This window comes from Podarcis erhardii (genome assembly GCF_964252035.2).
Source record: "Podarcis erhardii genome assembly, chromosome: 10".
In the NCBI taxonomy this organism is placed as follows: domain Eukaryota; kingdom Metazoa; phylum Chordata; class Lepidosauria; order Squamata; family Lacertidae; genus Podarcis; species Podarcis erhardii.
The window spans coordinates 26,583,823-26,600,118 of NC_138500.1; the positions used below are offsets into that span (position 1 = coordinate 26,583,823).

General features: G+C 42.5%; 1 protein-coding gene across 3 annotated transcripts in view; it reads right to left on the reverse strand.

The window, feature by feature from the left end:
- Positions 1 to 16,296, reverse strand: part of SYN3 (synapsin III) — a 181,413-nt gene that overhangs the window by 30,665 nt on the left and 134,452 nt on the right. For all 3 annotated transcript variants that reach the window (XM_081879476.1, XM_081879477.1, XM_081879478.1), the window contains one exon: positions 310 to 372. In XM_081879476.1, coding sequence (XP_081735602.1) covers positions 310 to 372 — 63 coding nt within the window. The remainder of the gene's footprint in view (positions 1 to 309; positions 373 to 16,296) is intronic.

Consider the following 16,296-nt stretch of genomic DNA (forward strand, 5'->3'; position numbering starts at 1 on the left):
TAAATACCTAAATTTAGACAAAATCTACTCCCCCAAAATGTCCATCCATTGGTTCTAGTCATATCTTCTGGAGCAAAAGATAACAGGTCTGCTCCATCTTCTGTGTGGCAGCCCTTCAGATATTTGAACACTGCTATCATGTCTCCCCCCCCATTCCCCCCTTCTCTTTTTGAGGCTTTGTCGTGGTGGTGCTGGGAAGATGTGGGAAATTCACTTTGTTCCAGTGAAAGGACTGTATGCTGTTTTGCACACCAAAGGGTACAGAGCATATATGTCATTCTCAAAGTGAGGATATTGTCTCTTGCTTACCTTCCCCATTCCAGCATGAGCATGTCCCAGCTTGACGACAACAGGGAAAGCTGGAGTTGTGAGCTGAAAGGCAAAGGAAGAAATCAGTCAGAAATGGTACATGACAAGCACCTTTTTCAATCTTAGGGCTCTCAATTGTGTTTCACACGCAGATATAACCACCACAATGTGGTAATGTGACTAGTGGCTACATGCAGAACAGGGCTTTTAGTAAAGCACTTCTCTATAGTATTTCTCAATGTATGTTGAAAGGAAAATCATGTGCGGAGAGCATGTCCATATGGCTGACTTTCCATGCACTGATGTCCAACATGTGCAGATTTTCCACGCAGCTAGAATTTCACTCAGCTCATCATGCACAGAGGCCCGCAGACATTTCCCAATGCAAAACCAACACAAATTATTGTGGAATTCTAAAATATATGCTAAATTAGCTGTCACCTGTCTACTGGCTGAGCTGCTGTGATACCATTGAATGTCCACACACTCTGACTTCTGAAGGAGGATCACCAGTCCTGTCATATGCAACAAGGATGAAACATCAGCTGGACTAAGGGAAAAACATCCCAGGGGGCTTAGGGACATAAATAACTCTGCCAGTAGGAAGGGGTGCAGTATGAACATTTTGGCTCAGAACAATTAGCCATATCTCTGGCTACAGGTTTAGCAAGAGAAGGGGTGTGTGTGGGTGTGGGTGTGACCACAGATTTCTATGGATAGTTAAAGAGAGTTCATCGGAAACAAGATTTTTATTGGACTTTTCAGGAGAAGCAGCTTCTGAAAACAATTTGGAAATAAAGCCTTTTGCCCCTTATTTTTCCTGACTCACACTTTCTTCATTATATTCTTCTTCTTTAAGTCTCTGCAATTTTACCCCATACTGTACATGAAATTTTCCTTCTCTTCCTCCCCACAAACTGTTAGAGCACATTTTAAAATGAGAGCTATATGTCACCATCATCATCAGTTAAATTTATATACTGCCCTTCATATGAGGATTTTTACATACTAGGAACCATCCTCTAAACTTAATGAACTGGAAACAAGTCATTCCCATTTTTCCTGATAATAGCTGAATGGTAGGGAGGAGGAATAGCTGGGGCTGGGGCTGGGGCTGATGGGGGTTGCAGTCCAACATGCCCGGAAGGCGCCAACAGGATAGCGAAGGATGCACTAGTCTACATGTAGCTCAAATGAACAGTTCATAAAGCCATAGTGTATTTTCTCTTTCTCTAATGAGGATGATGAGAAAGGCTGTGATTACTAGTAACATTAATTCATCCATGCTTGCATAGTTTAAGACTAATGCTAAAAATAATTACAAGAACAAGAATGACTGATTCAGTGACTCATAAATGATCCTTCTACATATTTATCACTATTCCACAAAAACCCTACCACTTGCCACATGCAATACTCAACATGCAGACTATGCATGTTTACTCAGAAGTAACTCCCACCAGGGCACAGCACCTCACAGAGCCTCGTTAGACTCCATCTCAAATCTGTGAGCCCAGATGCAGACTCTGACTTCACCACCAGCCAGCCTTTCCCCTCCTCTACTCAGCTTTGGTTTGTTTAGCCTGATAAAGAGTCCTAGAGAACTTGAAAGCTTTCACACTATTTTGGGATGTGTCATCTGTCCTAATAAAGGTGTTACCCAAATAATGTATGCTAAATGTAGTTATCCAATCTCTCTCATATCCCAATACATTAATATGAAAAAGCATTTGCTAGACAGTTGCACAGGTAGACGGGCCTCTGCCCCTAAATATTGCTGCTTACCCAGGAAGGAAAACAGCAGCATTTTCATCTGTGAACCCAGGTGATTCAGATGGGCAGGGTACAAATAAAATAAAATAAAATAAAATCATCATCATCATCATCATCATCATGGCAAAATGAGACTGGATTACACTGGAAATGTTTTTGAATGGCTCTTAAGAAGGAATTTTGGCAGATGCAGCTTGTTTTGCAGGTGTGAGAAAGACTGAACCTGAAAAAAATCCCTTTTCTACCCAACTGAGCTTCAGCTTTCTTTGAAGTTAGCCACGAAGATAAATACCAAAGTTTAATGCAATGGAATCATTAAACAGTTAACATGTGATGATGCATTACCATTTATAGCTGATAAACCAGAACTTTCCAGGTGGAAAAATTGCTATTGTTCCAATTATCAATTATCTCTAAGGAAAAGAACCTGGCATGACTTAAATATAGATGAGGGTTGTTATCTCCATCTGTGGCAGTTTTATATATAAACACATTTCAGTACATTGTTTTTTGGGGGACGTGTGTGCGTGTGTTGGCGTGTTTCCTTTGCATCAAGAGATGTTGGGTACTGGGAAGATACTTATACAACTAACATGTCATATTTCCCTTGAGACCAGGCATACCTCCTGGATAGAAACATACATAGTAAGTATAGTTTCTGGACTCTGGTGGCACAATTTCAGCCCTGGTAGTCTGAAGCCTAGGAAAGTGTGGCTACATGCAGGGCTGGATTAACCATTAAGCAAAATAAGCACGTGCTTAGGAGGTCTCAGAGTGGTTCACAGAATTAAATCAAGCTATAAAACGACAAAACACATAATCAAAATAAGAACAACAACTCAATAAAACTCCCCCCAATGCATTTTAAAAGGGCATAGGAATACATATGCATTTTGATGCATTTTGGTAAGTTCTTTGAGCTGAAAATGCTATTACAAAATTTGGAGAGGTATAGAATTTAAAAGGAGAATTGGGTTCCAATTAGGTTCCATTAAACTAGGCAGTGCAGATTAGGTCAGTTCATATCATAATTCCCAGAAATGGAATTCCTTAACCTCTTCCTTATACCTTGGGGTGCTGCTCATAGAACAGGCAATTCTGGCTAGCTCAGGGGTGGAAAACCAATGAAATGAGAAACGGCTGCCTATTTATTGCCCTATATCTGGGGTGGAAAACCTGTAGCCCTTCAGATGTTGTTGGACTACAACTCCCATCTTCCCTGATTGTTGGCTACACTGGCTGGGACTGATGGGAGTTGGAAGTCCAACAACATCCTTTTGCACTCAGCATTAGGAACACTAAACACTGCCATATATTCAATCAGACCATCTGGCCAGTGGAAGTTAGTTCATTAGGCAGTGCCCCACCTAGGAAGGAGGATGGGGCAACCCACAGCTATATCTATGGTGGGAAATCTGTGGCCCTCCACATGTTGCTGTACTACAATGCCCGCCCCGCCCCCCCCACTTCCGACTATTGGTCATGGTCTGATCCAGCAGGGCTCTGCTTATGCTCTTATGTTCTTAGAATGCCCAGGCAACATCTGATATAGCCATTCAGCCTGTCAGCTTCAGACAAAGTGAGATGAGGCAGCAAGACCTTCTCCACTGGTTTGGCTGGGACCAGAGGCAATTTGGCTCCAGCCTTCCCATAACTGCCTCCACAAGAAGTCATTCTACTTCGTCATTATGTATGAAACAAATGTGCATAGAATTTCAGTCTCACTGATTGTTTGGCTATATAAACGCAGCAAGGGGATATGACAGCCACAAGAGTGAAGCTAGAATTGCTGGAACCAAGTGTGGTATATTTATATAACCTCAGTCACAATTCTCATGGGAGAGTGTTGAATATAATTAAGAGAGGGCATTGCAAGAGTTTAACCAGAACAAACATGTTTGTACTGAAATCATGGACAAAATAAACCAGTGAACTTCAGAGTATTTGTTTTGTTAAGATTTGCTTTCTTAAGAGAAACAGGAAAACAAACAGGATGAAATCATTTGAATTTTTCAAATTGCCTGCGTTGATCACGCAGACAGAGAACAGTGGGCTTGTGGATTAAGGAGTGAGGCTGTCACATCAGAGATGAATGAGCCACGGTCGGTACAACTAAAGCAATGCAGTCAAGTCCCCAAACTTCAGTTCCACAAAATGACTTGTCATTTGAATGTACAATGTTTCTTTCTATGACCAGTGTATGTATATAGTGCCAGCTCAAGACATTTACTGCTGGAAGCAGAGTTCCAAAGCCCATGTCCATAGGGGGTTACAACTGGGGAGCGAGTGTGGTGTAACAGTTAAAAGTGTTTGACTAGGATCTGGAAGACCAGGCTTTGAATTCCTACTCAGCCAATGAAGCTCACGGGGAGATCAGACACTGTCTCTCACAGGATTTTTTGAGCATAAAATGGGGAGGAGAGAACCACGTATACCACCTTGATCTCCTTGGAGGTAAATGCACAAAAATACAATGCATCATAGTGGGGTAGACTGCAACCAAGTGACCTGTGTGCCTGCTCAGTCTGCTGTCCAGCTCCTAATTATCGTTAAGAACAGCACAGCTAGATAAGGTCAGTGGCCCATCTAGTCCAACATTCTGTTGCCAGGCAGATGCCTCTAGGAATCCTGAAAATAGGACCTGGGTACAACAGCACCCTCCCCATTTGTGATTCTCTGCAAGTAGCATTCAGATACATATTGTTGATGAACAACTTCAATGCTCCTGCTGTTCTCCTTTCTACTTCTGGTTCTTTATCTTTAAACCGGACGTGAACTGAACAGCCCTTTAAATAGAAGATACCTTCAAATACTGTCCTCTCTAAAGTAGGTTACATGCCCACCCCAAGCCTCACTCTGCTTCATGGCAGTGGGGTGCCCCCTTCTCCACACTATATATAGGGTAGAGTTTCCTGGATGGTTGACAACTTGCTACCTGACATACTAGATTCTCTTTCTAACCGTTGACAGGACATGAGGATGTCCTTTGTTACTGAGTGGTATATCTGCATAGAAATCAAATGTTACTAATGTTCCTACTAGATGGTGGGCCATTTGGTCAACACGGTAAACCACAAGTGTGGTTGATTCCTTAAAACACCCACCTAGCACTTTGATGATTGTTTTTCAACAGCAATTATGGCAACAATGTGGAGTCACTTGCATTCTGGAAGAAACAAACCACAGACCACAGGCCCCTGCTCACAATACGTGTCGTGGTTAGAGCATGCCATTGTAGTGGTTGGTGGAGTCCCAGGCTAGACACAGAGCTTTTAAACTTTTCCCTCTGACTTTCCAAGTTCTCGTCATTTTAACCAGCTTTTATATATGACTCAAGCGCCTTTCCCCAATGGTCAAATGAGAGCAAGACATAGTTCAGGTTCACTATAAAAGCTTTTTTTTTTTCTTTTAAAAAGTTTTTTCTTTTCATTTTGTCAGCATTTCGGCCATGAGAATTGTAAAAACAAATCCAGACGGGTAGAAGAACAGCAAAGAAATCATATATTCAAAGAGCTGCTCAGGCAGTGGTGAACTTGGGCCAATAAGTCCCCAGCTGCCACCTGTCTAAACACAGGAATCTTTTTTAAAGGCAGTACTGAGGGCAGAGAAAAACGTATCATTTCTTCATGAGCAGAATTTGTGTATAGAACAGACCATGATGAAAGCATGTTGACTAGAAAACAAGCAGGGAATGTTGTTTAAAAATCAAGAAACCTAAGGGCAGCTGTGCCAGCCCATAAGGAAAAAAACCCCCATATTAGGGCAATATCATTATTAGGCTAACCAAAATGTGGCAAAGTAGTGTGAGAGCTTTTGAGTTCTGCAGAGCTTTTCATCAGGCTAGATGATAAGCAAAGAAAGGGGATAGGGAAAAACAGAAAAAAGGCTGGTAGTGAAGACTCATGTCTTCACAGCCAGCTAATCTCTCTCTCACCCACACCCCTGCCAACCTCAAGCCTGATGAAGAGTTCTGGAGAACTCAAAAGATTGCACACTGTTCTGTTACATTTTAGTTGACCTAGTAAAGAAACAGCTTTATTTAAGCAGGTGAAGCAATAGTGTACTCGTGAATTTGAAGTGTAGGCATGCCCTCAAGGAGAATAAAAAAATGCAGACAGCTAGATATATCCTCAAACAGCAAAGTACAGAGCTGAATACACAATTTATTAGGATCACCAGGCAGTCATATAATAGTAAGCTGCCGAAAGGGTAGTGTTGTGGTTAGCGTGCTGGACTCTGTCTGGGGAGATTTGGGTTCACATCCACGGTCACCATACTGGGAACCCCACTAGACTACAGAGCCTGTTGATGCAGGTAGGTCTTCCATTGCTGGCAGATGACAACTAACAGGCAACAATAGCTCCCACTGATGTCCTCTGAGGCAAGGAAGTGGGGATGAACAGCTGGAACTCACCCAGCCCACAGACGAGGCAAGTCATCCCTTGCTGCAGTTGCCATTACAGTATTAAAAAAATAAAATAAAATAAAGGCTTGTCAAGACACTCACCAAACACTATCCCCCCACCCCACCCCTGCCCCTTACTGCAACCACTACCGTAACTAGAGTCATTATTTTCTTTCTTAAATAATCATGTTTGCACACTGAAGAGGACAGAGGCCGGGAATTGCAAGCAGCAGGAACTTGAGAAATTCTTTTGGGAATAACACACAGGTCTCCTTCTTTCCTTGGGCATGTCTGGGGTTGTACAGAGGAGGCTGTGGTCTGTTTAAATCCACTCCATCAGTCATTCCTGTCTATGGAGGGGGAGGGCAAATCCCCTCCTTTTACTGGAAAGTAAAAGGCGGGGGTCGGAGCTGATTTCATCTCTGAGGCAATGCTTCATCACACAAGACTAAATGAGACAAATGTGAACTAGCTGCTCTGCATGTAAGGCAGCAAAACATCTGCTTCTTTCTCCCTGTTGATGCTTTGCTTTTTCGAAGACAACCTGTACTAGGGTTGCCATACCTTGAAGAGCAAAAAAGAGGACAGCCCGAGCCACTGCTAACCCGAGCCTGCGACAAACGAACGAACGAACGAACGAACGAACAAACAAACAAACAAACAAACAAACAAACCCCAAATCCCACACATTTCCTTTAAAATGTAAAAATCCCCCCCAGATGGGCATGTTGCTCCCCCCAAAAGTACATGCCTGGGATTTCCCAAATGTATGGCAACCCTTACCTGCACCTCTCAAGGGAAAATATCTAATGGGTTTAGGGTGCAATCCTATACTGTACACAGAATGATCTGGGAGTAAGTTACATTGAACTCAATGGGTCTTACCTCTGATATGTATAGGACTGCACAGCTTGATACTGTTATTTCCTGTGGAACGTGGGCCTCCTTATTGTAATTTATATTCCCTAATTAATTGTGTGCTTTGCATCTCAAGGAAAGCTTTTATAAGACTCAATACTGATAACCTCACCCTACGGAGATTGCGTAAAGTTGGGAGCTGGGAGCTAATCATGATTTTTGAACTGCCCCAAGCATGTCTCATGCCATAAATCAGATTCAAGTTGCATCAGATAAATGAGTGTTTGCGGCACCCCAATTGGATCCTTTTCTGGTTCTCTCTGAATATCGAAAATTGCTTCTGATGCATTGAATGGCTATTTAGAATAGGGGATGTGGTAAATCCCAATCAGGGTGATCACGCATCCCTAACAGAAACTGAGACAATTCAAGGAAGAAGAAGAAGAGTTTGGATTTGATATCCCGCTTTATCACTACCCGAAGGAGTCTCAAAGCGGCTAACATTCTCCTTTCCCTTCCTCCCCCACTGGGGTTTGAAGCCCCCTTTACCACTTAAGACACATTACCAAGAAGTTTTAGTGGGCCAGCCAAGGGAAGGAAGGACAGACAGCAAGGCACAGTACATCTTATTGTGGAAGGGGTCATAATATGGTTTACTAGCAAGATGACACTGGACTTTGTTGCATCTGGGTGGAGTCAGGAGTTCTCCGAGCCTGCTGTTGTTGAAGACAGACAACATAGTTCTTGCTTAGCTTCCTTACGGGTGGGCCCTCTAAAGCCCAATTCAGGCCTTCAAAGGAATTTTTGAGTAGGCTGTGAGCCCCAACTCCCGCAGTGTCCTGGTGCATGCCAGCCTTCCCTCCTTGACCTCCAACCTTTGCAAACTGAGTGGGAAGATCTGAAGGGTGATTCTGAATGTCTCAGCTGAGCATGCTTAGAATCCTCCCTGTAACTTGGAACTCTGCATTTAGAATTACTCTTCAGCCCTCCTGCTCAATGCCGTGGGTGGGCTTGAAGTGTTAGTACTGTCATGTAATCTAATGGGTTTGCTTTTGTTCTTGTTTTGATTATGTATTTTGCGTTTTTATCTTGTATTTTTATGTTATGAACTGCCCTGAGATTTACAGATGAAGGGTGGTATACAAATTTAACTAATAAGAATCATAAGAATAATAAAGAATTCTACAATCTGACATATTGTGCTTCCTTGCAGCTTAGCTCTTCTGCATCTTCATATTGGGTCTTTCCACCCAAACCCTTTTTCTGTATTGGTGACAGGAGCTCCCACAGCTCCATAATATAGATGCTAAGCATTAATATGCAGAACTGTTTTTTGCAGGGCCTCTTCTTTGGCTTGGTTCTCACAAGATAAGTGGTTTTTTCCTTTTAATTTTCATATTTTTTTTCATACAGGAAGATTACAAGACGAACGATAAATTTCCTGGTCCAATTTGTTTTCCTGAATGAATGTTCCAAAATTGGATAAATAAAGTATGTTCCTTGGGAAATGATCAGAGCTTTTGTCCTTCCAATGCCCTTACTATATTTGTCACTTACACTAATTCAGCAGCCTGCCAAATTCTTAATATCCGACCATACATTCTTGGCGCTTCCAAACATTTCCATTTCATTGCTATTTCCATCCTTGCAATAGTCAATAAATTCATCATCTATTCTATATTAGATTCTTGCACCGCCACTCCTGCCCAGTATCTTTTAAGGATCAAGTAGAAATATTGCATAAAACTTGCTGCATCAGACCAAGGTCAATATAGTCCAGCATTCCACTCTAGACAGCAGCCAGCTATATCTCTCAGAAAAGATGACTTGAAGATGGTATATTTACCCTGTTTAACTCCAGCATATAGTATTCAGGAGAAACTGGCTTTCCATTTCCGCTGCTACATAAGACTGATATATGAAAACAAACTAAAAACTAAGAGAAAATAGCCAGGGTCTTCCCTGTCTAAGGCCTCAGACTCCTCCTACTCAGGGTCTGACCAGCCTCTCATTGAGACTCAGGATATATATGGACCAACTGTATGCTTCAGAATAAGACAGCTTCCTATGTAATTTCACCACAAGTGGATCAAATTTGTCCCCACTCTGCCACATTTTCATGATGAATCCATTTTATGCTGTGGTGTTAAATCACTCATTATAATAACAAACACAGGTGGTAAATGCTACCGGGTATCTGTAACCAATAAAGTTGTGGCCTAAATTTGCCCAGTAAACATTAACTTAATATCTGTGTCCTTGTGTCTTATTCATCAATGAGGGGGTGGTCTTGGGGGTCTCAACACGCAACCCTGGGTGCTCTCAATAGGAGAGAGAATAGAATCGTAGAATTGTAAAATTGGAAGGGACCACAAGGGTCATCTAGTCCAACCCACTGCAATGAAGGAATCTTTTGTCCAACATGGAGGTTGAATCCATGACCCTGAGGTTAAGAGTCTCAAGCTGGGACTCTGGGGGCGCATTGGAAGATGGCCGACAATACCATCTCTCCGGCTCACACGAGGTAATTAAGAGGCTAATATGGGAGTAATTAGCCTCCCGAGTTTTCTCAGGGAGAATGGGAAAACACTGCCTCGTCTGCGGTTGCCTATAAATCACCCCCGAGTTCGAAAGAAGGAGGGGTTGAGGGCACTAGACGGAAAGCCCTTGTGTCAGTTTTTCACTCTCCCGGACGCTACTTCTGATCGCGACTTGGTTGCAGGAGCTCAAGACAAATAATTAGAGAAGAGCAAATGCACATGTTTCGAGTGAAGAAAGGGATTATTGATTGCTAACTGAATTGACCTCTGTGAAGCTGAGCGACGGGTTGGACTGAACAGGAAAATATATCAAAGAAGACTACATCAAAGATGTCGGTATGTCGGAACGGGGCGGAAAGGGGGGGACTTTTTCTTTTTTTTCTCTATGTGATTACCTAACAATGCCCCCCCTAAGAAGAACCGTTGCAATGACTGATAACAAGTGAGAAGGAATAATGAACTGTGTGGAAATAAATCATTAACTAAAGACTTTGCTTTGTGGAAGATCTGGAAAGGAAATGGAAGGCTTTTGGGATGACGCAGTTCTAAAAGAGAACCGCCATGACAAGACAGGCTCTGTTGCAGGATTGACGGTCAAGAGGGGGAGGAAGCCACGGCTTTGTTATCATATTTGACTCTGCGTTTGATCTGGCAGAACCCCCTGAGAAGATTGATGTCGGAGCAACAGGTCTGGGAAAGCTAATGAGCAGACGCTGAGACTGTATTTTTTGGAAATGCTGAAATGGCGCCTGCTGTTCGAATACGACTTTTGGATTAATGTAAAAATCCACACAGGACTATAACAATGTTTGTTTCAACTCGCTTGTGGAGACTTTCAGAGGTTATAAAGAAAGGAAAAAAATACGATAACAACAAGAAAATTGAAAGATGGCATTTGTAAAGGAAAACAACAAAGAGATGAATGGACAGAACTGTGAACATCAAAGCAGCAGAAATAAGAGATGATTGGACCCTTTCTGAGCTCGAAGCATGGGTACCCCCAACAAAAATTTAAAAATTCGGTTTTATAATTTGGAACTAATGTGATTTGATTCATCTGTTAATAATTTTTTTTTTTTTAAAAAAGAGTCTCAAGCTTTACCAACAAAGTCTAAACTGCAACATGTTGTTTCAGCCTTCTATTGTATTGCCTACTTTTAATCATGTAATAACTCTCCTTCATATTCAGAGATATTTAATACAATTAACAACTGATTAAAAGAAATTGTATACCCTCTCTGACAGCTGGGCATTACGGTTTGCAATTTTCAGAGGAGAAATCCCAAACTCTGCTGTGACTTTATCACATTTTGTTACCATGTCAGATCGTACATCCCAAGCAAACAACAGGATTCTGGAAGTAATGTGGTGTGAGGCTGTGGCAGCCTTTTCTCATGCTTGAACTGGAGATTCAAACAGTGGCGGCTGGTCCATTAGGGTAAATGGGGAACTGCTCCACCAACATCAGTTTGCCCTTGGCCAACCTAGTTGCCTCTCTTCTTAATTACAACCAATTGGGTTGGCGCTGTTTGTAATTAGGTCTGGCTTCACCTACTGTTGGCCTCCCTGCCTTCTGCACTACTGGTTGGTCCCAATGGACACCAGCCACCAATGGAATTCAAGGGTGCCATGAAAAGCTTAGAGGATATACCAGCCAGGAAGCTAGGAAAGCACTTTGCTGTCTCCCTTAAACAAGAAAGAACAGCAACAGGGAACTCCACCCAGATACCAATCAGTCCAGTGCCACCTTGTGCTTAACCCCCATAATGGCATTCTTTATTTACGCAAAAGGCAACGATTCACTGGTTTCAGGTTAAAAGATGGCAAGTTGCCACTGGCTGCTCCAGTTTTCTAATTTGCCTGAAACACACAGTGAAGATAAAATCACCTTTGTAGCATTTTGAAAACTACAGAAGTGAAGTTGTATAAATATCTTAGGAAGAAGACAGAACTGCGTGTCCTTCAATACATGTTGTTTGAGGCAGGAGACACCAGGGTTGGTTTTTTCCATTGTTTGTGAACCCAAACAACACTTCTGTGTTGTTCTGTGACTGGAATGTTCTCGTCAGACCCTTTCCTCAGCTGATAGCTATCTGAGGGCATTTTTTTTTGTCTGAAGCAAAAATGTCCCATAGTAAAAGAGGCCTACAGACAAAAACTATCTCACCCTCTGTAAATAGTAGTAGGCGGACAGATTGTGCTGTTTGTGTGTTTGGACACCGCCTGGAATATATTTTGAATGTGGCATGTCTAGGCTGTTCTACAAATTCATAAATACTTTGTACCACAGTTCTAACAAATGAGGCTACTAGTCTGCATCACAAACATAAAACAAGAATGTGTTGGGCCTCTAGTCAGGGGCACAGCCTTGAGCAGGCAGTGAAGAGGCTCAGTGTTTTCTGAAAGGCACATCCTCTGCCACAGAAACATTTTCTTGTAATCCCAGATGTGTGGGACTGGCTATGTTCATCACTGTTAAAGGGAAGGCTCTGCATGGGTGCTTTCTTCTTGATTTTTGTCTCACATCTTATTATTCATTTTATTTTAAAAAATGTATACAGTGGTACCTCGGGTTACAGACACTTCAGGTTACAGACTCCGTTAACCCAGAAATACTACCCTGGGTTAAGAACTTTGCTTCAGGATGAGAACAGAAATCGCGCGGCAGCAGGATGCCCTATTAGCTAAAGTGGTACCTCAGATTAAGAACAGACCTCCAGAACGAATTAAGTTCTTAACCCAAGGTACCACTGTATTGCAGCCAAACCTTTAAGTAGTTTGCAATAAAGCTAATTGGTTTACTAGAAAGTCTAAACAGTTCACAATCTTCCAAGGTTAAGCCTTGATATGTGTCACGGACTGGCTGGATACAGGGGAGTGGTGGGAGGCACCAGCTGGAGAAACCCCCAACAAAAGAAGGCTCAGAGCCAGGGGACTGGTGGTGGGGAAACAATGAGTGGTCAGAGGGGGAAGAGGAGGTGGGAGGAGGAGGTGTCAGAAGCTGAAGAGTGAACAGGGTTTAGTGAGCAGAAGAGGCTGTGGCAGAGAGCAGTTCAGAAGCAGAGGTAGAAGCAGAGGCTGGAGAGGAGGGGGGCCAAGAGGCAGAGATGAGACAGGCTACTGAAGAAGCTGGGGTGTGTGTCTCCCCCTGCTGCTGTGACTAGCTCCCCTCCCCCCAGTCTCCCAGAACCCTCAGGTGTATGAAGAGGGTAGAGCAGAGACAGACAAGGAGCTGGAGTCTCTGATTGCTTGGGAGGGACTTGAGGGAGGAGGAGCCTTAGAGAGCTGTAGAAAGGTGGGGACCTGCAGTTTCCAGTTAGCACTGAAACCTGGGTAGCATTTCTGGGTTTAATTATGGGAAGGGATGGGTGAATTTGTCAACTTCATTTTATGTCTAGTTTCTCATTTTTTGCAGTAATCCACACTTCCATTTCAGTTTGCATTTGCGTTTGAAAAAAGCCCTCACGAAAATTCACCAGCATTTTAGTGTGGATTTTGCCTAATATACACATTTTTGTGAAACAATTTCCATATAATATTTTAAGTGCTATTTTTATGAATATGTTCATTTTAATGCATGCATTACCCAAGGACACAATTTTTGGCTGGAGAATTGCACTGTAAAATTCAGATTAGTGCAAATTACAAAGGATGCATTTCAGTTTGGGCATTGTTCCAGAAAGTGTCAATTAGGTAGGTTCACCTTTAAATGCGAACTGAATTTAAAATCTCTTTCATCCTTAATCTGCAGAAAAGTCAGGATCACAACCAACTTCCTACCAATAACCCTGCACTGACAATCAATATGTTGACAACAGATATCATGAGGAATATTGTTCCTTAGTTGAGATAGCAGTCTACGACACTGACAGAGCAGTCTTATCCATGCATTTGGAAGTAAGTCCCACTTTGTCAATGTGGTTTACTTTCACCTAAGTTTGCACAAGTTTGCAGCTTTACGCATGAGCAGATCTACTGGCAGAGAGGCATGCTGCCATGCCATTTCAAAATGTAGACTGCAGTCGTTACTTCAGAGTAGATCTGATTTCAAACAGCAAGCTGGCATGCCTTCTTATATGTCCTGCCTGCAAGTAAGCTCCTTGGACTGCTATTTGCACGTGGAGCCACCTGCTTGTGAGTAGAGAGGGCCCAGCCCGTTAACATCAAAAACATATTGACATAGAAGACTGAAAGGCAGCATGTTGCTAATGCTGTCAAGGGATGACTATTTCTGCTACTTGTTATCAGTTCTTGTATGGTTTCAGTTCCAAATGCTGACACTGAGCAGTTCCTTTGACATAGAGTAATAACTAAGGGCACAGTTGTAAGACCTGCTGCAGCCAAAGCCTGCCTCCTGTGCCAGCCAGTGTGGAAGGCTTGGGGCAGTAAAACTGCTGATTTCCCTGTGCCAGCTCTAGGCTGGTGCAGCAGAGATGGCCAAATAAACTCTACCACTGGTAGGTGGCCCTCCTCACCCCGTTTCCCCGTTTATGCTGGTTACCTTCAGCAGGGATAACTCCTAACTCTACTTTTGGCAGCTGCAGCATATACATTCATGGCAGACACTTCCCCCCAACCCTGTGAGTGGAAAGAGGAAAACCTCCACAACATTCTAACCTCTAACGTGATGGATCAGGGCTTATGATGGTTCTGTAAGGTGTTAATGTAAAACCAATTCTACATGTGGGCATTTAATTTCCTTTGGAAATGAAAGCATTACAGCAAGCAACAAATAAGCATGTGTAAAAATGGCAGAGTTTGGCTGCTTAGTTATGCCAACCCTAGGTGCATAAAAATATAAATATATTAAGCTAGGTTTTAATTACAAAATCAAAGTTTGTTGGGTTGAAGTTAGGGCTGGTTATACATTCAGGGATTATGAATATATTCATTTCAGTTTCTGAACTGAATAATCACGGAGTTTGGATGCATTTCCTGGGATAAATGCAAGCCAGAGGTTTGCTCTCATGCTTTACTACTCGACAGCCTTTCAGGGAAGGACTGCAGCTCAGTATTGATGCATCTCCTTTTTATGGCAGTGCATTAGTAGCAGTACTAGTAAGGTAATTGCCTCAGACAACTGATTTTGTGTATCATGAAAGTGGGGCAAATCGTTTGTTATTTAATTGGATGCTGAAGGTCCCAGGTTCAGTGTCTGGCATGTCCAGGTGGGACTGGAAATGTCTCTGGTCTGAAACCCTGGAGAACTACTGCTGGTCATTGTAGACCCTACTGAGCTAAAGTGACCAAGTATACTGTAGTTTCTATATCCCGAGCCTTTTTTGAACCAGCCCTGAGTCTGCAGCCAAATTGTGTTAGGTTTTTTTTGTTAACACAGACAACAGATCTCTGGATGATTGAAAGACAAGTTCAGGATTTACATTTTTTTTTTTTGCAAGTCTTAGAGAGGAAGCTAAAGAGGAAATGTCTTTATAATAAGAAACCAGACAAGAACAGAAGTAGCTATCTGAGAGTCTAGCTCCATTTCTGCTATTGCTCTGCGAATGTCATCAGAAAAGCAACAACCTCCTCTCCTTTCCTTTTTTCTTGGCTCTCATTCTGTTTCCTGATGTATGTTCTACATTTTGCAGCTTACTGATGGGAACCAGAGACTTGATGAATTTAAATATCCAGGTGCAAACCAAGCAACCACTGAACTACAGTAACCTTCATTTCATGCTCATTATTCTCGTCCAACTTGGGAGTTTCAGCTGGTGGCCGGAGCTGTGCACTTGGAGTTGGGATGGTGAACTTGGTGTGTGTATTGGCTGATGACATTATCAGGCACCAGAGTTTTTTGTGGGGGGTGGGGAAAGAGTGGAAATGCAGACCGCTGAATATACATCAGTATGAGCAAAGTGGTGCACTAGTCTGATTAGACTGGTGCATAGAATGTTCAGGCTGAAACAGGCTATGCAATATTGTCCTGCTTCTCTTGTGCTGCCACAGGTTTGCAGAAGAGAGAAGTGATTTCCTGATGTGTAATGCCTCCTTCTCCAATTCTGTTGCTCCAGTAGGAAAGTAAACAAATGGAACGGTTATGGAAAGAGAGAGAAGGACTGCCCCATCATGCACTACACCTTATGATGATGAACAGACTGCTGAGTGACATGGAATAGAATTGAACTGTGACATATGCAAAGGAAGTGTATTGCTTCATAAGATTCCCCAAAAGAGCAGGCATTGGCATATAAGAGACAGCCCATCATCCAGATTATGGCAGGTTTCCCATGGAAATTTCTTTCTTAATGAATGCATATTATGTAACCCTTCCACTAACAGTTGTAGGGACAGCTAACAGCACTCTGTGTGTATGTTTTTGGTGTTTTTTTTTGAAAATTACTATTATGTCTGGTAAGTTTTTGATGCAGGGTGTAAATAAAATTGATGTAGACATTGTCTTCCTTCTTA